The 26,196-nt window shown below is 33.4% G+C and overlaps 2 protein-coding genes across 3 annotated transcripts; both read left to right on the top strand.

The window, feature by feature from the left end:
• The first annotated feature begins 6,922 nt into the window (after positions 1-6,922).
• LOC115960559 (CCR4-NOT transcription complex subunit 9) lies at positions 6,923-15,721 on the top strand. 2 transcript variants are annotated; one of them, XM_031079502.1, is made up of 9 exons: positions 6,923-7,264; positions 9,869-9,940; positions 10,672-10,761; positions 11,344-11,386; positions 12,754-12,860; positions 13,942-14,037; positions 14,495-14,685; positions 14,808-14,877; positions 15,326-15,721. In XM_031079502.1, the coding sequence occupies exons 1-9, from the start codon at positions 7,085-7,087 to the stop codon at positions 15,434-15,436; spliced, it is 960 nt and encodes a 319-aa protein (XP_030935362.1). In that variant the 5' UTR covers positions 6,923-7,084; the 3' UTR covers positions 15,437-15,721. The 2 variants fall into 2 exon arrangements, with proteins under 2 accessions (XP_030935362.1, XP_030935361.1); XM_031079501.1 differs by lacking the exon at positions 9,869-9,940 and adding an exon at positions 9,743-9,814 and having other exon boundaries at positions 6,980-7,264.
• Positions 15,722-20,007: 4,286 nt separating this feature from the next.
• Positions 20,008-23,427, top strand: LOC115958952 (ribonuclease 3-like protein 2). The gene is made up of 4 exons (XM_031077234.1): positions 20,008-20,591; positions 21,862-22,014; positions 22,143-22,519; positions 23,070-23,427. The coding sequence occupies exons 1-4, from the start codon at positions 20,085-20,087 to the stop codon at positions 23,242-23,244; spliced, it is 1,212 nt and encodes a 403-aa protein (XP_030933094.1). The 5' UTR covers positions 20,008-20,084; the 3' UTR covers positions 23,245-23,427.
• The last annotated feature ends 2,769 nt before the right edge of the window (positions 23,428-26,196 follow it).

The following is a 26,196-nucleotide window of genomic DNA, read 5'->3' as shown; positions in this document are numbered from 1 at the left end:
GGGCTATTTTGAGTGAGTGAGATGGGATTAACACTGAGATTTAAGTTTTTTGTGAGTAATGAGCTGTTTGTGTCTAGTTGGAGGACATTTTTGAGCTGTGGTTGTGTAGAGGGGTGGGAAGAATATCTGGAGTTAGATGAGTGTAGGCTGAAGATGATGAGTGGTAAGCTTAAGGAAAGCCAAACCACGAGTAAAGTAGTAAATAAACCAAGGGTTTCAGGAGGAGTGGCTGTCCTGGTCAGTTATGGGATGTTTATGGAGTAGGAATGTGTAAGCAAGGTGGTGAATGTTGGTGTTATGGTGACTATAGGCTGAGAAAGGTTGTGAGTGAGCTCCAGAAAGCTTGGGGAAGCTTAAAGAAAGCTTAATAGGGGTTGAATTTCTGCAGAATGTAATCAATGACAGAAGTTCTTAGAGAGGCTTCCTCCTCCCCAATGGGTTGAGGTGTGTGTCTTTTTATAATGAAGCCTGAGAGAAGCATTGATTGACAAGAATCCAAAAATGCATGACTCATCAAGGGTGACGAATCAAAGTTAAGCTTCTTCAGAATTTTTGGTCAAAAGTAAGATATTCACTTTAGGGGCTGCCTTGCTTCTTTGGGTAATGATAGACTTTTAAAGCTTTTTGCATTAAGTGGCAAGATTTTCGAGGCTGAGCTTAATTATTGTGTATCAAGAATGAATCTTAATGCTGCAAATTGAGATCTGGTCCCCCAAGAAGTAAGATTTCAACACCCCAAGCTAGGTGTGAAGCTTTAGTCTACTTCAGAGGATTCTGCTAGAGATCCCTTTATACCCTCCAAACCACATGTTCTCAAATTTTCCCCTTTAGGATTCATGGGCTTGGTACATGAATTATGTCTTGATCGTTTTTAACATTTATAGCATCAATTTGTTGAAGTTTGGATAATTTGGTTTCAGCTCCCCTTCCGTTGGAGGTGCAGTTTTGAGGAAGATCATGGAGTCTCTTCATCCTTTTGACTTCAGCTAATATGACAGCCCTTGGGCACTGTTTACGTTAGGCAGAGGGTGGCAGAAAATTGATGGGACAGCCCTTAGTCCATTCTCAAAGGCTTAGTTCCCTTGTATAAGTCTCTAGTTGCCTTTTGGTTAGTTGCTTGTATTTTTTGCTTGGGCTTGCTCATATGGGCTGGGTTGTATGCACATGTTGCAATGGGCTTTCATTCCTTATAGATTTTATTAGTAAATATTTTTGGGTTTTTCATAAATACTTACAATGGGCCTTTGAGCAATTAGTTGTAATGTTTGAAACAATAGGACAAGTTTCAAAATACTTTTGTAAATACTATTTACTTTGATGAATTCCATGTTGCAATAATGTTCATGGTTTCTAATAATCGCATCATAACTTAAATGATGAGCTTGTGGGTTTGAATGTTTACCATGAGTGTCGAAGGCGTATATTATGAATGTCGCGATGCAAATGATGTCCATGTATTTCATGGGTTTATAACAATAAATATATGTCATGGGTCTAACAATCATAACTTTTTATGGACTTTTACAAAATGATTGCCATGGATTTTGAGAATAGATAATTCATAAATTCCATGAGCTTGTAATATTGTAATAATATGTTTAAGAATAATTATGATATAGTATTTTGCTGAGTATTTAATAACCTTGGGCTTTTGATAGAATAGTGTCAAGTAATTAGCTTGGGCTTTTAATAGTGCCAACGCAAGTTGGACTTTTGATATTGCCAATGAAAATTGGGTTTCGATATTGCCGATGAGAATTGGACTTTAAATAGTGCCAACGTAAGTTGGGCTTTTGATGTTGCCAATAAGAATTGGGTTTTGATATTGTCAATGAAAATTGGGCTTTAAATAGTGCCAACATAAGTTGGGTTTTTGATATTGCCAATGAGAATTGGGTTTTGATGTTGCCAATGAAAATTGGGTTTTGATATTGCCAATGAGAATTGGGTTTTGATGTTACCAATGAGAATTGGGTTTTGGATAAATAAATTGTCATGTGTTTAAATCATGGGCTTTGATCATGGATTTGAATTCCATTGATAAAATTGTTTTTCCATGGACTTGAATCATGGGTTTCTTAAATATTGCCAAACATAAGTATTCTTAGGCTTTAAATAGAATATGATAATAAAATTGGATAAAATATGAGTTTTAGGGCTTTTTGTGATAGTTTATATTATAACCCAATTTAGATAATGAGATATGAAACATTTGTAATTAACATAATAATAGAGCAAAAAATATTTGGGAAAACCCAATAACTTATTAGTGGTGTTTGAAAATAAATAGGTGGTACCCAAATAAAATTAGGTGTAAAAAAGAAAAATTACCCTAACACCATTTATGTATATTATTTAAACAAATTGCATGACTAGTTAAAAAGGTCATGTGACTAAAACTATACATAAATAATCTCTTCAATCATCATATAATAAATTAGAGGAAGATAACCCTAAATTGGTTTGGAGCTAAACCAATTTATAGTTAGCTCAGACTCACGTCCAAAATAAATTCTTTAGAAAATGTATTTTTTTATTTTTTTATTTTTTTTATTTTATGGATCCTAAAAATAATATCCAAACAAATCAATTTTTGTCATATGCATTTCACTTTATTGAAAAGTGTGAAATGCATTTTGAGTGTAGATACAAATCAATTTTTGTCATATGCATTTTGAGTCTAAGACCAAACACAAGCTACCCCTGATTCATTAATTTCTCAATACATAGGTTATTAGTGCAAGAGTGTATACAGCTACATTTATTATTTAGCTCGTTTTTTTTGTTTTTTTTTTAATTATTAATAGAGACTCAAATCTCAATCTTAGTCTTTTATTCAATGACAACAGAAATTATCATTTGAGTTAATTAGAACTCACCCTCAATATTTTACTCAATAATATAAAGATGTACAAAATGCAAAAATTTCTAAAGTTAGATGAATTAAATCGGCTCTATAATCTCAATTTAGTGTTCCTGACTCTTGAAACATATAAATGACAAAATTGACAACACCTCACTTTATCATTTGAGTGATATTTTAATAAAATTCAGTACAATTTTCATTCTAAATTTAATAAAATCATTGAATTAAATCTAACAAAAGGGTTTTTTTAATTAAATTTGAATAGAAAAACTTAGAATATGGAGTTTTGTTCCTCTATCTCCATTTATACGCTCACTCTTTTGTACAGAATTGCTGTGCATATGGGGTTCAATTAATTTCAACAAAAAAAAAATGAAAATGAGAATGCAAAATTAGAAATGAAATAATAATGCATTTCATGGAACCTAAAAATATTAATAAATAAATTATTTTTTGTAAAATAAATTTTACTTTCTTGAAAATTGTAAAATGCATTTTGAGTTGCAATACCAAACACAAGTTTAACTCTCCTGATTCATTAGCTTCTCAATATATAGGTTACTTCACGAATTTCAATTGCAACGTACGTGCATTTATTATGACTACTATGATTGCTAGTTCTTTAACATTTTTATTCAATAAAATAGAAAAGAACAAGACATAGTATTTAGATATTGTTTCTTAAATTCTCTTTTTAAGATTCTGTTATGTGGATTTCTTCTCATAAGATGAAAGTATATTTTTTAGTTAATTAGCCACATGACTGAATTTTAAGAGGGAAACTTAAAGAACAGCACTTAAGGTATTATACCTAAAATTTGTCCAAATAAAAATGCCTTAAGGTAGGAGTCCCTTAAACCATCACCTTTGCGAGTCCGAGAGTTGTGATTCGAGTTGTGATGCTTTAGTTTAAAATGTTGTGCTCATATGGATAGCCCCAAGCAGTTTCAGTGATCCTACGCCATAAAATTCGAGTTTAAGTAAGTTAGAGCAATGATACCGCACCATATGAGCCATTTCTCATGAGATGAAAGTATATTTTTTAGTTAATTAGCCACATTATTGAATTTTAAGAAGGGAACCTAAGGAACAGCATTTAAAGTATTGTACCTAAATTTTATCTAAATAAAAATGCCTTAAGGTAGGAGTCCCTTAAACCATCACCTTTGCGAGTCCGAGAGTTGTGATTCTAGTTGTGATGCTTTAGTTTAAAATGTTGTGCTCATATGGATAGCCCCAAGCAATTTCAATGATCCTACGCCATAAAATTCGAGTTTAAGTAAATTAGCGCAATGATACCGCACCATACGAGCCCTTTCTCATTCATCAAAAAAATATATATATATATATATATATATAAAATAAAAATATTTCTTAAATTGGATGAATTTCAATCCCATTATACTATCTCAAACTAGTGTAATTGACTCTTAAGATATATTTAAAAGACAAAATTGACCATTTTGTGACACTTCATTCGGCATGAGGGATCATTTTAAATAAAATTTCAGTTTCAATTTAAATAAAATCTAATGAAAGATGCTTCTTCTTAAAATGATTTCATTTTTTAAAAAAAAATTAAGAAAAAACTAGAATTTATTTGTGGAATTTTGAATTTTCCCCCTAAGCTTCTCTATTTTCAGAGAAGTTATTCAATGCATCTAGTGGAACACGTCAACATAATCAAGTGATCCTCACATGACTCTACAATGCGTGTCCTCTTCAAACTAAACAAATTATTACATTATCCGCAACCTTCTCCCTTACACATGTTCGCAGGCGCAGCATAGGCTGTGTTTGGTTGAGTGTAAAATATTTTTCGAGTGTAAAATATTTTCAGGTGAAAATATTTTCGGGAAAGGAAAATATTTTCAAGTGTTTGGTTGCATTCCAAAAAATACTTTGGAAAATATTTTCTAGTGTTTGGTTGTGTTGCTAAAAATAGAAAACCCATTTTTATCATGTTTCTCACATTTTCTTAGAATCCAAACAAATATTATTACAGAGAATCAAAATATATAAACAACAGAAGAAACGAAAATCAAAACAAAAAAAAATCAAAATCACAAGACCAATCGTGAGAGAGGGACAGAGAGAGACCGATTTATGGGTGCGACTCGTCGGTGGATGATCGGTGATGAGGGAGGGGTGGATCAGTGATGAGGGAGAGGCCCGGCCCAAACGGTGGTGCCGTCGATCTCAAACGTGGGCTAGTGGTCGGTGACGGCCAGATCAGTGACGTTAAGCGGTGACGGCCAGATTGGGAGAAGAAGCGTTGAGGAAGAAGAGAGAGGAAAAAAAAAAAAAAAAAAGCTTGGCCAGCGAGTGATTTGGGTGGTGGGGGCGGCACGATCTGGGCTAGCCAAAGCTTGGCTGGCCGGAGGGGTGTGCTCTCTCTCTCTCTCTCTCTCTCTGTGTGTGTGAGGGTTGGAAACCATTTGAAGGTAAAATAGAAATTGAAATTGATTTCCGGCTTGAGAGGGGTATTTTACAGTCAAAATTGAAATTAATTTCCATTGACCCTATTTTCCTATGCTTACCAAACACATATAGGAGTGTAAAATGATTTTCTGAAATCATTTTTAGCAAAAACAAACGGATCCTTAACCTCTTTGAAGGGAAACTTCTTTTGTTTTTTTCCCCCTTAAAATTGAATAAATAAAAAAATAAACCTATAATTATGGAATTTTGTTCCTCTTCATATTCAGGCTCACACATTCTAGTACATGGTTGCTTAATGATCAAAGGAAGTGTGAATATGGATTCCAAGTAGTTTCAACAAAAATGATAATGAGAATGCAAAATGAAAATCTTCAATTTTGGATTTCTCATTTGGGCTTTAAGAAAAGAGAAATGAAAAATATATTATTCATACTAAGCATTTCACTAAACCTAAAAATATTATCAAAGAACTCATTTTTTTAAAATCACATTTCGCTTTCTTGAATACTAAAATGCATTTTAAAATAGTTTTAACTTATGGCATCCACTTAATACCGGTTTTATATCCTTCGATCATTAATTTGTCTTAATATATATGTTACTTAGGTACAACTACATGCAGGTGCATTTATTGTAACAACTTTTCTCCTTAACCTTTTTTTTTCAACAAAATAAAAGAAGGACAAAATGTAGAATGATTTTATAAATTTGAATGAATCTCATGAGTTATAAAAGGCTCTTGAGTCTTGATTATAATCTCACTTAAGATATTAAAAAAGAAAAAGACAAAATTGACCATTTTGTGTCACTTAATTAAGTCATGGGGATCATTTTGAATATAATTTCACTTTCTTTCTAAAAATAACATTTAAAATTAAAATAAATTCTAATGCTTTCTCTTAAAATTGATTTTTTTTTTTTTTTGTTAAAAAACCCTAGAATTTATTTTCCTCAATCGACTAGCCAACATTTGTCCTCATTTATTGGATTTTAATATGGCTGATGTGGTGTTATTTGATACCAAATATCTTTTCCTTATTTAAACTAGAAAAAAGTTAATGGAACTTCTAAAGGAATTGATTTAAGAAATATTTTTAGTATTTTTTTTATAGAAATTAAAAAAGTAACTGATTTTTTGATAGGTTTTATATTTCTCATAACACTTCTTTTGTTTCAATGAAAAATTTTATGTGCAGATAGTTTTTTACATTTTCTTGTATTTGGTGGTAAAAAAAAAAAATTACTATCTCTTTAACTTCCCTTATTTAGGTAGAAGATAGATTTACTTTCCACTAAAATTTGGTGAAAACAACTCTATCTCATCTAATGCTAAATAAGGAAAGCCTAGAGCCAGTTTTTCGACTCATCTTAATATTGAAATAAATTTTTAAGAAAAAAAAATGTGATAGTTTTCTAGTAAATATTTTTTGAGAAATAATTTGTCTTTCAAAAAATGTTAATACAAAATAATACCATCAAAAAATTTTCTAAAATTATTAATTTGTTAATTAAGAAATGCCTTAAGTCACACGTAAACAACACACGACTAACTTATTACATTATCGGATTATCCACAACCAAATCCCCACTCCGAATTGAATTGAAATTTGAAACATCAACGACAACACTGACACGCACATAAAAATTCATTAAAAAAAAAAAAAAAAAAATTGTAACCTGTCTCTTTCCCTCTCTCTCTCATATCTATCTTAATATTATTTTCAAAAAAAAAAAAACCATAGAAAGTGCGAGAAAAAGTCACGGTTTTGGCAGCCGATGGCGAATCTACCCCAATCGCTCTCCATGAACGCGCCGTTCGGAGGTCCGAGCGCGTCTGCCCCAGGCGCCGCCGGAGCTCCGCCCAGCAAGGACCGGAAAATGGCATCGGCCGAGCACTTGGTGCTCGACCTCAGTAACCCTGATCTTCGAGAGAACGCTCTCCTTGAACTCTCAAAGGTACCAAAATCGCAAACCCTTCGATTTTTTTTCTATCGCTTTTTTTTTTTTTTTTTCTTTTTTTCAAAGTTGATTGCTTTATCTGATATATTGCTTATTAAAAATTAGGTCTTTATGTTCATTTTGTGTGTTTGGTAATGTGGAAGTTAGGGTTTTTGATTGTTTCAATAGGGATTTTGGATTTGAAAGTTTAGTAGAGTGGAAACAAAAAATGGGCGATTGATGTTAGTTAGCTTTCTTTGACTGACCTGTGTTTGGTTGCGGGGAAAACTAATGAGCAGAGAAGAAAGTTGAATTTTTTTTTTAATTTCATTCTGATTGAGAAGATCGCCTCGTCTGAGATAGCTAGTTGCATTTAGAGTGGAGATTTATTCTGTTGAGGGAGAAAGAGAAGGGCGGGGAGTTCAAATCGAAGTTGCTGTAGGAAATTATATATAATTTCTTGGTTACCTAATTAGATATTTGGTAGGACAAAAATTTCATCCCAAAATTCCTCCGAACAACCACGCACTGATACAATGATCATCCACCTAAACTCTTAATCACATCATGTATTTGATAGTCATTGGACCCGACTTGTTTAAATCATTTAATGAGTTGTGTTATTTGAAATACATGTAGATGGTCATCTAATGGCTGTGTAATGGGTAGGAGGAGATCCCTCTAAATTGGAGCAAAAATTTATCCAATCCATTAAGACAAAGATTGAATTTTTGATGGATGCTTTAGATGGAAATGTTAAATTTGGCATGTTAGGTGTTCTGTCTTATGAAAAAAAAAAAAAAAAAAAAAAGCCTAAACAAACAGCTGTATCGTGTATGCAATCATGGTTTTGGGTTTGAATTTTTCAGCCGTGTTGGAAAATAAAGATTGTCATAAATGGCATGAACACATACCAAACAAGTAGACAACATGGGCCATAACCTCTAAATTGGCATGATGGTCTCATTCATACTTGGTCTGAATTGGTTTTCATATTTGATCTTGAAATGAGTAGGACGTAAATGACAACCAACATCGCATGCAATTTGCAGTATCGATTTGGAAAATTTTGGGGAGTGGGATGCTGGAATGGGAACTGAGCTGGTTTCTAGGCCTGATGGAGATGGTTTACAATATTTTGGATTGACTATTGTAGGAGTCGTTACACTACTTTATAATTGAAGAATATAGATAATATGCTAACATCTAAAATATTTTTGATTGGTAAGTTTACACATGCACCTAGTGGGTTTTAGCCACAACCTTACCCTTCACCCTTTCTTATGCTAAGAGGATACTTTTTGAGCTAGATCTTGTTGGAATATGCTGACATTTAGATGCACCTTAAGAAGAAAGCAGTTGTGATAGTGTTTGTTTAATATGACTGCATTCATCACCTAACTGACTAACTTATTGGGCTTGTACCTTCAGTAACAGCTTGCTTCAACTGTAGAGGTGGTATCATTTTCTTCATTTTGGATATTAGGGTTGAGAAAATGGCGTTTAGGTATTTTCTTAAGTTTTCAAGTTTAAAGTTAAAATGTGTGTTATATCAACCTTTAAATGTAACATATATGCCAATGTATCCTAAACTTTCAGTTAGTAGCATTGAATTTAAACTTTGATGTCAAAATTTCATTGCTATGGGCGATGGCCAAGAGAGAATTTTTTATCATGTTGGCGATTAGTGTCTCAATTAGGAAAATGTGAGGATCAAATATTTGGATATTTTTAATAACTTCGTTTCAGTGTTGTTTTCATCTGGATTTGCTTCATTCAAACCTTAGATACTCTTAAAGATTAGCAACACATTGATTTCATTGGCAGTTAAATCAGTGTGTTGTTAGAAGCTAATAGGTAGTTAAATCAACACGACATATCTACCTCAAATATTAGTCACAAGCTAGCTTTAACTATCTCTTGTACCCAATGAAAAAGTGGGTTTTGAAACAAAGACCCCAACCTCCATTCTATTTTTGTTGATGAGGAGGTGCCATTTGAGCTAGAGCTCTTTGTGTTTGTTTTATTTTTCAAACACTGTCTTGCACATCTCTATTGTCATTAAACACAGTATTCACTCCCCACCCCTCAATTCTGAAAAAGATAAAGGACGTTGTTATCTCTAGTAACTTGAAATTTTAAATTTGTCTCCTTAACTTGAATATGCCTAGAGACATGTGATTTTCCATAACCACTAGGATAAATTTACCTAGTAGTTTGATAGTACGCTGCAAGAGGTTTTGATATTGAGATTACCTGTGTACTTGTGCTTGTACAAGAAGATTTCATATTTCTTTATCATAAAAGAAAAAAAATTGGACTTTATTGCCTAAAAAAACAATATAGATACTGAGCTACTTGGATTTGTGCAATGACTGGTTTTGTTGAAGTCTTTGTATGAAATATGCCCATGTTCTTATCTTTGAATGGTTATGCGATTAAGCTGTTGTATGCTGTAATTATAAACTTCTGTCTACCTTTGGTTTCATTTTTTAGAACAAGGAATTATTTCAAGATTTGGCTCCTTCCCTGTGGAATTCTTTTGGTACTATTGCTGCACTTATACAGGTATGCCTAATTAATTTATGTTTGTTTTTTTTTTCTTTTTTTTTTCTATTTTAGAAGAGAGAATTATTTCAAGATTTGGCTCCATTGTTGTGGAATTCTTTTGGTACTATTGCTGCACTGTTACAGGTATGCACTTTATAATTGTCAATTTATTCTCATTGGTTTTATTTTCTGCTCTCTCTGTCTCTCTCACCCTGTTTTTCACAGTTGTCATAAATAAATCTATCTTAGCATCTTATGTATTTGGGATTATAAAATAGTTACCTCAAAATTTCTTCCAAGTTTGATAGCAAAATTTGATGGTTTCTGCTATCATACATAATTTTGCCAAGCCGTTACTGTATTTCCTGTTTACGATCATTAGCTGACAAAAGTAAGGGTGAATATCAATAAGTGGGGTGGGAAGGTATGACAGAGGACTAAGGCTGAATTATCTATGTTTATTGTTTTAAGATTATACTGCAGTTGGGTAGTTGATTTAAATGGTCAATCTTTATTGTCACCTCAGTTGCGGTTGTATATATCGATTTATTTGGGTAAAAATGTGTTTCAAATTGTTCCCCCCCCCCCCCCCCCTTTTTCTTCCCTCTTTAATAAGGATTTAACATGTCAATTTGTTATCAATGAAAATATTTCATTGTGTATGTTGTCGTTATATATTTTGCCTGTACATATTTCATGTATATTGTTTGTCATTATATATAGATGTTTTCAGTGAAAAAGCAAATTTATTTATTTGCTCTTGTGATTATGTATATTGCTTGCTTCTTTCTAGAAGTTGAATAATCCAAAATTGGATTTACTGACAGGGGATTATGATGTCCTTTCCATGATGTTGAGCCTTTTTCTACTTGCAGGAGATAGTTTATATATACCCTGTATTGTCACCACCAAATCTAACTCCTGCACAATCGAATAGAGTTTGCAATGCTCTTGCACTTCTTCAGGTAAAATGTTTTCCACTAATTTTGGTTTGTCAGTATTGTATGGACTTTATTTTTCATTTTCTTTGAGCTGACAAATGTAACATGAGCTTTAAATACTGATTTTTGAGTTGGATTGTTCAATTGTGATGATGAAGCACCTTTGACTTGATTAAATGTCAGTGTACATAATGTGGTCCTCACCCCTCACCTTAAATGGATCGAGAAGACTATGCCAACAAGTTGTTAGAGGAAGTAACTGATTGTTGTAGGTGGTTGAACTGTTGTTGCTTATTGCATAAGACCATATGATTAATATTTTGACAAACAATTCTACAGAATGATAAACTCCCTCTTCAATGAACAACTTGTGCAATTGTAAAGTTCTTCTGCATGTATTGCTGTGAATTTTGACAAAATATGTTTTGGTTTTCTGTATTTTAGATATGATAGCCATGCCACTTTTTTTTTTTCATTCCTCCCTTGCTGTGGACATGCTTAATCTCTTAGACGAAAAATGTATATTGCAATTGTTGCTGTTTATTATTAAATCTTTATATATAGGTCATGCTGATGCTTTGTGTTCTTTTCATTTTTTTCTTACAGTGTGTAGCCTCTCACCCTGACACAAGGATGTTGTTCCTCAATGGTAATTTATTGATATCTTTAACATGTGAATACCTTTTTAACCACTTCAGTCTGGTCTTATATTCTTGATGCAATTGCATAACATGTGAGAACAAAATTATTTGTTTTGCTTCTATGTGGAAGTCTTTAATAGTGTTATATAGAAGTTACTTCATTTGCATTTTCCACATGTTGCATACAAAATGACCAATCCCAGTAGTATCTGGTGTACCCTATAAACGAGATCAACTATTGTTAAATTATGGGGTGCAGCTAAGCTGATGGTTGGGTTGGAAAATGATTGGGGGATGGGCCATGGATTTTTTTTTTTGGGGGGGGGGGGGTGGTTGGGGCCTGTAACTTCTCTCTTGTTAGTCTTATTAGATAATATTTTTGTGATGAAACCCATAATAAAAGTTTATTCTTCCTTTCTGCTAGTAGTTTCTTTCTTCCACTTACGTAAAAAAAATTCCTTCCACGAAGGTCATGTGTCCAATTTTTAGGGTGTGACGGTTTGTGACTGAATGACTGCTACAAGGTTATATATATTCTCACTATTGATAATGTGATCAAGAAGGCCTTAACTTTAATAGGCTGGTGCTGCTTACGTTGGTGTAGCGGGGAAACAGTGGATCATGTATTGCTATACTGCAAGTTTACTTATGCTTTGTGGGGTGAAGTTTTTATCATGTTTGGTGTCCAGTGGGTGATGCCTTTTTTGAGTGGTGTTGGGTTTGGGGTTTTACTCATTGTACTTCTATATTTGAGTTTCATTCTGCTCTTAGCTTTGATGGTTGATTGATGTAGGACAAATTCTGGGAATTGTTTAGATGTGTTTGTGGTGGGCTTAGGGTTAGGAGAACTTGTAGATCTAGGTTTAAAATTGTTAAAGAAGGGTTATAGGATTGTGTTAGGAAATGAAAAGTGGTTTGATGAGTTATTTAATGGCTATTTGGTAAAAGAAAGCAAGTGGGGATTTAGGGTTTTGATAGTTAAAAGAAAAGGGTTGAACTTGGGGTTGTAAGGAAGAAGGAAAAGGGAGAATTTTTGGTGTTCAAGAGCTGTATGAACAGCATCCGTGAACGGCAACTTTAAAAAGAGAAGAAGAAAAGAGAGAGGAGAAAAAGAGAAAAGATCCAACAAAGTCCAATGTCCCTCTATGCTCAAAACATTGCAAAACTTGAACATCTTGTACATGGAACCTTTTGCTTATAGTAAATTAATAATGTACACCATTATTGCTTAAAAACTAAAGAAATAGAGAAAATTTTGACCTTTTATTCATAAAAAGATTATCTGCTGGCACGTTCATAAGAGTCACATGTTATGATTATTTATGGACAGGTTTCAAGAAATGATTCTTTCAACTGACCCTTTTTTCCTTTGCAGCTCATATACCATTGTATCTGTACCCCTTCCTTAATACAACAAGCAAGTTAAGGCCATTTGAGTACTTGAGACTGACTAGCTTAGGTGTCATTGGTGCCTTAGTAAAGGTATTTCATGCTTGCTGACATTGTTTGAACTCATGGTCATTCTTGTTTTATTTCAGTTGATAGTGATATGTGATTTTGGAGGTGTATGATTGTATCATGTTCAAACAGATATTAAATTCTGAATAGAATATTGACATCCAATTCTTAGCTAGTACTTAGGCATAATGCAATATGATATCTGAAAATAAAAAATATTGTAACCTAATGTATGCCTTGGCCCATATCGATGAATTTCTTGCACCCAATGCTTGGATGCTCGCTTAAGTGCCAATTTGGTGTGACTTTGATGTTTGAAATCCATTTATTTTCTGCTCAATCCACAAATTGAAAGATGAAAAGAAAAGGAACTATTCAACCATTGGTTTTATTAATCTTGGGCAGGACTGAAGTAGATTTTAGGAGAAAATTTAATGAGACAAAGAAAACGGCTGTACAAAACGGTTACATATTTGATTTTTCTATAAGCAATTTAGATGGATTCTTGTGATTATGATGGAGCTGATAAAGAATAACCTATATTATGCTCCATTTCATTTATTTTATTTCAGATATTCTTCATCCCTAAGCCCTAAAAAAAAATCAGATATGTTTTGTATATAATTGATTGTTAGCCCTATCCTATATTGTTGGTTCTCTATTCCATTTTGGGGAGTCCCAAAAGATAGCCATCTTTGAAAAGTCAATGGGTACAAATATTGATAACTTTCTTATCATTTACTTTTAAAAAGTCAATATCCCTCTTTTATTAGAGTTTAAATTAATGAGTGTAGATTTGGAAATGAATACTTTTTATTTGAAAGGCAATGCATTTTATGATGTTCCCCAAAAAAGTACAATTTTCTAAACAAAACCACCAATATGGGATAGAGGGAGTTTCATATTAATACCTAGTTGCAGTTTTGCTCATACTCCCCCTTTTTGTGTACACCTCTCTCTCTCTCTCTCTCACACACACACACACACACACACACATAGATTGATATATTGTGTATCATAGTAACTAGCATTTCTATGCCATTGCTCATATATCTGTTACTCTTTGACTCTTTTTTTAAAGTGCTCTTTCTTTTTCTCTTCCCAGGTTGATGATACAGAAGTTATCAGTTTCCTCCTCTCAACAGAAATCATTCCACTCTGCTTGCGCACCATGGAAATGGGCAGTGAATTATCAAAAACAGTTGAGTTTCCTGATTTATTTCTCTAGACTTCACTAACTAGACAGTCTTGAGCATGAGGTGGCATTTTAGAGTTTAAAAACACTCTGCATCTCATTTGTTCCTGACAGTCTTGGCATACTGCACAGATGGCATATTGAAAATCAATGAAAACCAAAATTTGTTCCCTTTTTCTTTTCATTTTAATTTATTATTTCTACATTAATCTTTTTCTCTGATGGGTGTTGCTGCCAAGCTGCACTGGAGGCACAGGTTTTGGATTACCTATGAAACTTTTAAGTGATGAAATATATGCCAGAAATGGACACACATTTCTTGCTCATCAACATTTCTAACTGTTTAAGTCGGTCATTCAACTTGTCATCTTGTCATCTTTTGCCTAATTAACAAGGCCATGTCCAAAGTACTTGTTATCATATTTTAAGGTTCTTAAATGTCTGACAAGTTTTTTGATGGCAGGTTGCAACATTTATAGTTCAAAAAATTCTGTTGGATGATGTGGGCTTGGATTATATCTGTACCACAGCAGAACGGTTTTTTGCTGTAGGTAGAGTTTTGGGGAACATGGTTGCAGCCCTTGCTGAACAACCCTCGTCCCGTCTTTTGAAACATATTATTCGATGCTATCTTCGTTTGTCTGACAATCCAAGGTTGGTTAAATAGATTGCAATTCCAGTTCTCAAATTATGCTGCCACATCCTTCTCCTGCGTAGATTTCTTCTTTCTCAAAATTTTTTTTTAAGGGAAATGTTCTTTGATTTTTATGTTGCAGGGCTTGTGATGCATTAAGAAGTTGCCTTCCGGACATGTTAAGAGATGCTACCTTCAGTAGTTGCCTCCGTGTAAGTCCACCCCCCACCCCACTCTCACTGATTTCATTCCTAAAGTAGGTTTTTTTATTTTGTGAAGTTGTCTTGAGAGTCTTGTGGAGAAGGTTAGTTTTTAGCCTTGTATGTATTATTTTCAATTGAGCTTTATCGGTAGCTATGATTGTGAACACAAACGCAATTATCATGTTTTGAATGGACATGGTAACACCTTTTGTCTTATACACAGGGACAATGACTAAGTATGTTATCTTTCTAGTTACCTTTAAAGAAAAAGAGGGTGGTTAGTGTACCTGCATTCAGGAAAAAAGCATAGATGGCAAAACAATTGGGAGAATTTGACTGGTTGCTAGTTTCTTGACCAAAAGCAAATCACTTAATTCTGCTTATGTTTATTTTTAATTTTACTTCTCCCTGTTGTTTGCCTGTTTTCCAATTTCATGATTTTCATTTATGCTTCCAGGAAGATCCCACAACAAGGAGGTGGCTGCAACAGTTGCTTCACAATGTTGGAGTAAACCGGGTTCCTTCACTACAGGCTGGAGCAGGATTTGATCATATGATGGTGAACTAATAAACATTATGCAATGCTTTGTCCGGCTTCTCATATGTTTTGTTTTTTTTTTTTTTAAATCCCTGCTCTAGATTGGGTAGCATAGGGAGAGTCACCTATCTATCTTTTCTTTGTTTTTTGATAACCGTTTATCTCTCTAATTTAATTTAATGCTCTAACTATGCGATTTTTAACTTGTAATTAGTGAAACGGAATCCAGTTTGATTATCTTTGTTAGTCTGTAAGTCTTCTATGTAGTTCTTAATGAATGTTGTGGAAAAAAAAATTTCGGCTGTTAATTTATAAGCAAGACATACAGTCTCTCTTAACAAAGTTCTGCTGGTCGGGTTGTGGATTATAAACCCTACAAAGGCTTTGTCTATTGAATCTCCTTACCTGCTTGTCAGATTTCAGCGTAGCCTTTCCTGCCATTCTCCTTCACCCCGAACAGAATAATTTAAGGGGCCTAACCAAGAATGCTTCATTCCGTTTAGCTTATTGAGATTTTTTGCAATTGCTCTTCCCTCATGGGAAATAAAAATAACTATTGTACATCTCTTTCTATCCCGATGAAGTGGCATGTTTAATGTTTATATATCGTGATTGGTATATAATAATTAAAAAAAAAATAGTGTTGATAGTTGGTTTATGTGAAAAAGATTTTACATCAATAATTACTTATGATCTTAACTAATTGGAAGACGCCAACTTGCAAGTTGAAAGACTCTAACTTAGGTTGTTTTCTATCTATTTTTTTATTCATAAAAAAATAAAATAAAAAACCTGTGATCTTAACAATTTTTAGAAAGGGAGTTGCGAAAGCATTATTAGCAATTAATATATGAATTAAGTAATGAATTGGGAAATGCTTATTCATTCTTCCTGTCCAAAACACTAAGACACCACATGTTAAGGGATTAGAGCATTTCCAGGAGAGTTAAACTTCATTTTGTATGTGTTTTTTTAATTATACCTTCTAATAGATTCTCTAGCTATTTTCTATCCCATTTAAACATTGTTTCTTTAATCTTCCTTTGTTATTTTTATTTTTTATATATATAATATTTCTATATTAATTCCTAATGGTTATATTATTAAAATCTCCCCCAATAGTCGTATTTCTCAAGGAAATTTTTCATTTAACTTGATTTTAGCAACTATTTTATTAGTTAGCAGATTTTTGAAATATTTTAGTAAACTAGCATTTCGAGCCTTAGAGGCTTGAGTTCAGTGAATAAAATTTGATTCTTAGAGACTCAAGTTCTAAGTTGATGTGGAAGAAAAAATCCACGTAGAACTCGAGTCTCCTCACACCAGTAAAACCAATAAATTTTCCATCTCTGGGAACCTCTCACCCAACTCCTACATTCATTCTTCTCAAAAACACCAGGTTCCATTGCCTTCATTCTTCATCCCAGCCATTGCCTACGTTCTACTCAAAACCCCCAAGAACCACTGCCATTAACCTTCTCAAAAACCCTAGACTTCGATCTTTTGGGCATGGATGTTGATGCTTGCTTAAGAAGAACGAAGCAATGGGTAGGGCGTAGGTGTTGATGGTTGCTTAAGAAGAATGAAGTAGAACAATGACAACATCTTTTACGGAACTCGAGTCTCTAAGGCTTGAGTTCTACATGGATTATAATTCTCAAGCCTCTAAGACTCGAGTTATTTATGGAACTTGGGCCTTCAAAGCTAAAGATACTAATTTCCTAAATAGTTTGAAAAACGTGCCTACTAACTAAATAATTTCTAAAATTGTGTTAAATGACAAATTTCATCCATATTTTCCAACCAAATTATGTTAATGTTTATATATTGTGATTGGTATATAATAAAAAAAAATAGTGTTGATAATTGGTTTATGTGAAATAGATTTTACACCAATCATTACTTATGACCTTAACTATCTGGAAGATACCAACTTGCAAGGTGTTACTATGGTTATGCTCAAGTGAAACACGCTAACTTAGATTATCCTCTATTCATTTTTTCTATTCATAAAAAATAAAAAAATAAAAAACTTGTGATCTTAACAATTTTTAGAAAAAGAGTTCCAAAAGCATTATTAGCAATTTATATATGAATTGGGAAATACTTGGATACAACGTTTAGATGGTATATTTTTCATTCTTAAAATAAATTCAAAACTGTAAGACACTATACGGTAAGGGATTAGAGCATTTCCAAGAGTTAAACTTACTCCATTTTGTATGTGTTTTTCTAATTACACTTTCTAATAGATTTTATCTCTTTTCTATCCTATTTAAATATTGTTTCTTTAATCTCCCTTTGTTATTTTTATTTATTTTTAATATTTCTATATTAATTCTCAATGGTTATATTTTTAAAATCTCCCCCAATAGTCATATTTCCAAGGGAAGTTTGCCATTTAACATGATTTTAGCAACTATTTTGTTAGTTAACAATTTTTTGAAATATTTTAGTAAACTAGCATCTTATGCCTTGAGGCTCAAGTTCTAAGTTGACGTGGAAGAAAAAATCCACAAGAAACTTGAGTTTTTGAGACTCGAGTTCCTCACACCAACAAAATCAAACCCAACAAAATTTTCCCATCTATGTGAAACTCTCACCTAACTCCTATCTTCGTTCTTCTCAGAAACATCAAGAACCATTACCTTCGTTCTTCAACCCAGCTACTGCCTTCATTCTTCTCAAAAACGCCAAGAACCACTGCCTTCGATCTTCTCAAAAACCCCAAACTTCGATCTTCTGAGCATGGGTGTTGATGGTTGCTTGAGAAGAATGAAGCACAAGAATGACAACACCTTTACAGAACTCTCTAAGGCTTGAGTTCTACGTGGATTACAATTCCACATTTATGTTGCCAGCATATAAAACTTGAGTTTCTAAGACTCAAATTCTTCATGGAACTCCAGCCTCTAAAGCTCAAGATGTCAATTTCGTAAATAGTTTAAAAAGTGCTTACTAACAAAATAATTTCTAAAATTATGTTAAATGATAAATTTTCTCCATATTTTCCAATCAAATTTTACAAATAATTATATTTTTCAAATCTCCCAACAATCGTATTTCTCACCTGTCTTTTTTTATTGGCTAAAATGCAAAACTGACCCTCCAAGTTTCACCAAAATTCATTTCAATCCTTTAACTTTATCTTTTGTCAATTCAGTCTTCTAAGTTTCAAAAGTTTTCAATTCAAGCCTTCCATTTGATTTCATCAACTGCACTATTAGTTTCATTTATATATTTAAAAATTTGTTAATTTCTCCATTTAAAAAATCCATAAGAATTAAATTAGCATAAAAATTATATTTTGAAGAAACAAATGTTTTAAAAATAGAACTTGAATCTCTCTCTTGGTTCTCTTTTTATAATTTGAATCTCTCACACACTATATCTCTCTCTAGGCTGGATCTTGGAGCTTCTTTCCAAGCGTCATTCATGGCCGACCACCAAGCTCAACCGCTCGCCGCTTCTCACTGGTCATTGTCCGACTATTGTTGCTTGGCAGTAGTCATCTTTTTCTTAGCTCAGTTCGACTAGGCCAATCTCCTTTCTCGTCAAACCCTCATCAGAGTTCCAACCCACCGCTAGGCTGTTGTATTTGGTTGGTTTTAGAATTTTTTGGATTTGGCGAAAAATCCAGTGAGCTATCTCTCCGATGAGATCTAGGTCTCTAAATTTTTTCTCTCTAATCTAATCTAGGTCTCCTTGGATTCTCTTTCTCTGATCTGATTTGGTTTTGCAAGTTTAGTTTTAAGTCAAATTTGTTCTTATTTCTGATTTTGTTTGTAAAAACTAGATGAACCCTAAAATTGTAAAACCTAGATAAATTGGTTCATTGGTGAATAAATAGCGAATTTGTAAATTGTATGTAGTATTGATGGTTGACGTTGGATCCTTTTGTTCAAGTTTGATGTGCTTTTTTTTATTTTCCTCTCTGAATTTGTGTATTGAAATTTTGTATTTGGATGCCATTTTTGGTTGTAATCAATGTAAAGACATTTTTTGTTTGTTTGTGTGTTGGGTTTGTTATATTTCTGGGATTTCTTAATTTTTTTTTAATAATTAAATTAGTTTTTTTGATTTTTTAATTTAAAAAATTAAAGAAGGGATACACTTAACGGTAAAGCATTAAGGAAGTTAGTCGAAGGCCTGAATTGAAAACTTTTGAAACTTAGAGGATTAAATTAATTGAAGATAAAATTAAAGGACTGAAATGAATTTTGGTAAAACTTATAGGCTCAATTTTACATTTTAACTTTTTTTTTTTTTAATATAATTTTTTTGTTTCATGTTCATATATTTTTTAAAATGTTCAAATTTTTTACAACAGTTATATTACAAAACCGCGAAAGAAAGTATTGTACCAGATTTATAACAGCCGTCTCAGACTCACTGAACAAACAATTTCATGTCCCGTGTCCTTGACTCAAACTCAAAGAAAGCTCGCGTCTCAGACATTCTCTCTCTGCCACGTGCCCTTTTCTTACATGAGTTCAGTAAAAGGTCACCGCCTTACGCAACAAAAAGCGCGTCCCACCACGCGCTGTTAATCCTATTCCTATAACTGTTCATATTCATACCTCAGCTAGGACTCTCCTGAAATTGTAGGAAGTTGAAAGAATTAAGAAAGAAACTATATAGAGTCCCTTTTTCCATAAAAGCAAAAAAGCCAATAACGATGAACGCAATGGATTTGGATCCTCAGCCAGATATCCTCACACACTGGTGCACCGATCTCTACAATCTCCCTATGCCCTCAATCTCACCTTTCCTCTACACAATCCCCACCGCCACCTCACTCTCCTCCTCCTCCTCCTCCTCCTCCTCCTCACCGCCGTCCACATCCGGTGGTGCTTCTGATGACATGGAATCTTCTATAAGATCCGTGGAAGAAATCCTCTCCTACAGGTTCAAAAACAAGTCGCTACTAAAAGAAGCACTCACTCACTCCTCTTACAACAACGGCGAGTCGTTCAAGTCCTACCAGCGCCTCGAGTTCGTCGGCGACGCCGTGCTCGGCCTCGCTATCAGCAATTACGTCTTCCTGGCTTACCCTAACCTCGAGCCTGGACAGCTCTCGTCTCTACGCGCCGCCAATATCAGCACCGAGAAACTCGCTCGCGTCGCCGTCCGCCATGGACTCCACCGCTTTATCAGACACAATGCTGCCTCTCTTCATGATAAGGTCAAAACAAAGCTTCCAACTTTTTTATTTTTTTTAAAATTTATTTATTTATTAGTTACTTTTTGTCGTTTTAATGTTTTTTTTTTCTTTTATTTTCTTAGGATTAGTTATTTTTCGTACGTTATTCTGAATTTTTTTTTTTATTTATAAGACGTTATTCTGAATTTATTGTCGACTACAATGCTTAAAGTCATTGGTTAGCCAGCGTTTAATATTACAGTTTTTACTTAACTGAGAGAAATTTTGTGTATGTGTTTGTATGTATGTATTAATTTTTGTTCTTGAATTTTGGTCCAAGTTCAAGTCCCTCGGGTTGTAATTTTTTTAAAAATCAATGCTAGAGACAATTTTATTTTTTCAAAACCTTTTTCTTTACGATTTATTAAAATGGTAAGTTGAGATTGGAGTAACTCTGCTTTCACATGAATCTACCACTAACATCATTCTATTATACAACCAATCACAACAAACCACATCAGCAATTGTGAAAAACAAAAATTGTCTTTCTAGATTTATTGATTCAATTTTATTTGGGAAAAAAAATAAAAAATAAAACTATACCAATTTTTGTGGTAGAAGGAAGTGCAACTTGAGCTAGAGGGGCTTTAAAAAAATTTAAAAAGTACCAGTCTCCTGTTTCCATTTATCCACACGTAGTTTAAGTTGCATATAGTGTTTAAAAAGTGGCACATTGAAATATTGAGGCGTTGTAGAATAAATTTATGAGCAAAATGATGGAAGTACACAATCAATACAATTATAAAAACAATTTAGGATGGAATTGTAAATTTTGAATGCGGGGATATGAGGAAAGTGTATTTTAAACTATATGTATTCGATTAAACAATTTTCTAGATGTGGGAGAGGATGGTTGTGTTCATAAACTTTTTGTCTTCTTTGTCACTAGAAATTTTAGGTTTTGAGTAATGAGTTTTTAGTGAGCTTTTTTTATGGTGGAATTTGTCTTAAGGAAAGTGTATTTTTTTGGAATCATGACAGATATTGTCTCTTATTTGTTTGGTGCAAATAACTAAATATTTTATGACTATGGCAGTGGATGCTTATATTTTTCTAATAAAAAAGCAATGAATTGAAGGCATCCTTTGAATGTGAATAAACAGTGTGTATGACTCTTTAAGAGTTTATAAGTGAATTTTCTGATGAGGATCCGTATATTTTGGATTTATTTTTGGTTAAAATTTGTTTAGAATTTGGGCAAAGATTGGTTCTTGATTTGTTCTATGCAAATGGTTTTGTGTTATTTCTATAGGTTAAAGAGTTTGCTGATGCGGTCAGTCAGGAGGACGATACAGTTGTATATGGCGGATCAGTAAAAGCCCCAAAGATTCTTGCTGACATTGTGGAGTCTGTGGCAGCAGCTGTATATGTTGATCTCAATCTTGACCTACAACAATTATGGGTGGTGTGTATTTAACTCATCTTTTCTTATTTGTCAAAAATGATTTGTCTTTTTTATTATCTTGTTTTGGACTTTTAGTGTCTATCTCTATGTTGATATAGAATTCATCTTTGGTTGTTTTATATTTGAAGATCTTTAGGGCTCTCTTGGAACCTATTGTCACACTTGAAGACTTGCAACAACAACCACAGCCTGTCACAATGTTGTTTGAGTTGTGTCAGAAGCAAGGGAAGCAAGTTGACATTAAGTTTAGGAGGACTGGGGCAAAGAATGTTGCGACTGTATATATTGATGGTAAGTTTATTGCCTTAGGTTCTTCTGAGAAGAAGGAAACTGCAAAGCTTAATGCAGCAAGGCAAGCTTTGCTCAAGTTATCGGAATCTATACCCACTAACGTTGGGAGGTTAGATTTTTCTTTTGGGCTCAATAAGTCATTTGAGATTGATGGAGCGAAGCAAAAGTTACATGAGCTTTGTGGCAAGAAAAAGTGGCCTAAGCCTATTTACAGGTATGAGCTTCTTTATTATGAGCAGTGACGAATTAGAGAGTATATATATATTTGTGTGTGTGCCTCCAGTGTGTGTGAGTGTTCTGAATTATTTGATGACATGCCTGTTAATTTTGTGAGTTGAACCACAATTATGCCTTCTGTATTCTCTCTCCCCCTCCCTCCCTCCTCTCTCTCCCATAGTTTATGATATAGAATTTCATAAGGATGGTATGGAATGTTTTGAAGAGCTAGATTACTGGGTTTACAATGACTGGAACCAGGAATACTGATCTCTATGACATGTCAAATGAATATAAACTAGTAGGCTTTGTAGTTTGTTCTATTGGCTTGTGGGCACTCACACCTTCATTGCAGTGTTTAATTTTGCAATGAAATGCTTTTTTTAAATCTCCTCCATGTGTGTACTGTCAAACCACCACCTATTTTGGATATAAAAATTTTTCATTGCCTTTCTTCTTCTCAAGTATTCACTGTTTTTTCAAATTCTCACTTTCATATCTATATCGTAAGATATTGAATCTAAATGTACTTTTGCTATAACTTGCAGCCTTGAGAAGGATGAGGGTCCACCACACGACAAGAAATATGTCTCATCAGTTAAAATACCAACAGTAGATGGTGTTTTATATATAGAGGGAGATGAAAAGTCAAGAGTAAAGGAAGCACAAAATTCTGCAGCTTCCTTGATTATCCGTGCCTTACAAGAATCTAATTATCTATGATATAGAGGGGCTTTTTTCTTATTTATATTTTGGACAGCTGCACACAGTTTTGCATATTTATCAAGAGCTAAATTTGTTGATATTATTGTGATTCCATAATATTTTTGTCTGATGAGATCAGTATTGTAATTTGTACATATGGCATACTGAAAATCAATGAAACCCAAAATGTGTTCCCTTTTTTGTTTTTGTTTTTTTTCATTTGAAGTTATTATTTCTACATTAACCTTGTCTCTAATGGGTGTTGCTGCAAAGCTGCATGGGAGGCACAGGTTTAGGATTACCTATGAAACTTTTTAAGTGATGAAATATTTTCCAGAAATGGACACACATTTCTTGCTCATCAACATTTCAGTCATTCAACTTGTCATCTTGTCATCTTTTGCCTAATTAACAAGGCCATGTCCAAAGTACCTGTTATCATATTTTAAGGTTCTTAAATGTCTGACAAAGGTTTTTTGATGGTAGGTTGCAATATTTATAGTTCAAAAAATTCTGTTGGATGATGTGGGCTTGGATTATATCTGTACCACAGTGGAATGGTTTTTAGCTGTAGGTAGAGTTTTGGGGAACATGGTTGCAGCCCTTGCTGAACAACCCTCATCCTGACTTTTGAAACATATTATTCGATGCTATCTTTGTTTGTCTGACACTCCAAGGTTGGTTAAATAGATTGCAATTCCAGTTCTCAAATTATGCTGCCACATCCTTCTCCTGCAGAGATTTCTTCTTTCTCAATTTATTTTTTTCTAAGGGAAATGTTCTTTGATTTTTATGTTGCAGGGCTTGTGATGCATTAAGAAGTTGCCTTCCAGACATGTTAAGAGATGCTACCTTCAGTAGTTGCCTCCGTGTAAGTCCACCCACCCCCCGCTTGCTGATTTCATTCCTATAGTAGGTTTTGTTATGTTGTGAAATTTTCTTGAGTCTTGTGGAGAAGGTTGGTTTTTAGCCTTGTATGATTTTCAATTGTGCTTTATTTGTAGCTATGGTTGTGAACCCAAACGCAATTATCATGTTTTGAATGGACATGGTAACACCTTTTGTCTTAGACACGGGGACAATGAGTAAATATGTTATCTTTCTTGTTACCTTTAAAGAAAAAAGAAAAAAAAAAAAGGTGGTCAGTGTTTCTGCATTCAGAAACAGAATCCGATTTGATTATCTTTGGTATTCTGTAATAAGCAAATTATGTGTCTTCTATATGGTTCTTAATGAATGTTTCGGAAACAAGAATTCGGCTGTTAATTTATAAGCAAGACATACAGTCTCTCTTAACATAGTTCTGCTGGTTGGGTTGTGGATTATAAACTCTACAAAGGCCTTGTCTTTTATATTTCCCAACCTGCTTGTCAGCGTATTAGCCTTTCCTGTCATTCTCCTTCACCCCGAACAAAATAATTCAAGGGGTTGGACAACTTGAAGCAAGAATGTTTCATTCCATTAAGTTTATTGAGATTTTTGCAATTGCTCTTCCCTTGTGAGAAATAAGTAACCATTGACATATCTCTCTGTCTCTCTGTCTCTCTCTCTAAGGTGACATGTTTATATATTATGATTGTTATAAAATAAAAAAGTAGTGGTAATAGCTGGTTTATGTGAAAAAGATTATACATCAATCAGAACTCGTGATCTTAAAAAGTTAAACAAGTTATGAAAAACATTTGCAAAAACGTTCTTAGCTATCAATGTATGAAGTAATGAATGGACAACTGTACTTAGTGTGCGTTTGGAGTGCGTCTACATTTTCTTTTTTTCTTTTTTCTTTTTTTGAAGCTTGTTTCAATGTTGAAACACACTTCTAGTGGGTTTCGTGCACTGTTCATGAGACTCATAAACCTCTTTTTTTCACTAAAACTTTCATTAAAAATGGATCCCACAACACTATTCACACATTTAAAAATTATTTTGTTACAGTATTTTTAATTTTCAATTTTCAACAAAATAAGTGGTATCCAAACACACCCTTAGAGCATTCATAGTAATGGTACATCACTACCTAAAATCCAAGAAACCTACACCCAAAATGGCAAAATCAATCACCACCAGCAAACTCACAAAACACAGCCACAACCAAAATAAATCACCACCACCACCACCATAGCCAAAATCCACAAAAGCACACTTAAAATCAAACACTACCACCAAACCCACATAGATGGAGAGATAGACAAAAGAGGAGAGAAAAGAGAAAGAAAGAAAAAAGAAAGAACAGAGAGAGAGAGAGAGGTGAAGAAAATAAAATAAAAAAAATAAAAAATAAAAAAAGAAAAGAAAAAGGAAATGAGAGAGAGGAGACATAAGAAAGAAAAAAGAGAGAGTGAAAAGTAAGAAATATTTTTTAATTTGATGATAGAATAAAAAAGAATTATTTATTATCAAACTTAAGCTATAGTTTTATCCCAAAAAAAAGTAAGCTATAGTAGATTGCCACATATAGTAGTTTATTGTAGCTCAATTGTTAAAATATTTAGCAATAGCACCATCAATATTGCTCTAATTTGTTGGGTAGATTGTTAAAAATAACATATTGGCAATTTGAATTTGAATATTGTTTTTAAATGGCATATTTTTAATTCTTCAAATAAATCCAAAACTCAATAAGGGATTAGAGAATGTTAAGCATTTTCTTACTAAATTGGAGTTAAATTTACTTTTCTATTTTTTTCCAATGTGCTTTTTGAAATATTGTTTAGGGTAAATTTCACAAACCTATCCTGAGGTTTGTGATAATACCAATTAGATCCAAAACATTCTAAAACCTACCAATTTAGTCCTCAAAAGACAAATTTGTCCCTAATGGTTTGTTTGGAAGTTTAGAGAGGGAGGAGAGTAGAGGGGAATAGTTATCTTCCACCTTATTTGGATGTTTTTAAAATTAGTAAGAAGAAATTGAGTAATTAGCCCTTACTCTTATTTGGATGTTTTAGAAATTATGATGGAAATTAGAGA

The sequence above is a fragment of the Quercus lobata genome, chromosome 9 (genome assembly GCF_001633185.2).
Source record: "Quercus lobata isolate SW786 chromosome 9, ValleyOak3.0 Primary Assembly, whole genome shotgun sequence".
Lineage (NCBI taxonomy): Eukaryota > Viridiplantae > Streptophyta > Magnoliopsida > Fagales > Fagaceae > Quercus > Quercus lobata.
Note: the sequence above shows the minus strand (reverse complement) of the source record. Positions and strands in the feature narration are given on the sequence as shown.

Bases quoted from the DNA above. Each gene is read 5' to 3' on its own strand.
- LOC115960559 (XM_031079502.1), top strand. From the start codon at position 7,085: ATGGCGAATCTACCCCAATCGCTCTCCATGAACGCGCCGTTCGGAGGT. The intron at 9,941-10,671 runs GTATGCACTTTA...TTCTACTTGCAG, and splicing joins CTATTGCTGCACTGTTACAG to GAGATAGTTTATATATACCC. The intron at 14,686-14,807 runs GTTGGTTAAATA...TTTATGTTGCAG, and splicing joins CGTTTGTCTGACAATCCAAG to GGCTTGTGATGCATTAAGAA.
- LOC115958952 (XM_031077234.1), top strand. From the start codon at position 20,085: ATGAACGCAATGGATTTGGATCCTCAGCCAGATATCCTCACACACTGG. The intron at 20,592-21,861 runs GTCAAAACAAAG...TTATTTCTATAG, and splicing joins CTGCCTCTCTTCATGATAAG to GTTAAAGAGTTTGCTGATGC. The intron at 22,015-22,142 runs GTGTGTATTTAA...TTATATTTGAAG, and splicing joins ACCTACAACAATTATGGGTG to ATCTTTAGGGCTCTCTTGGA.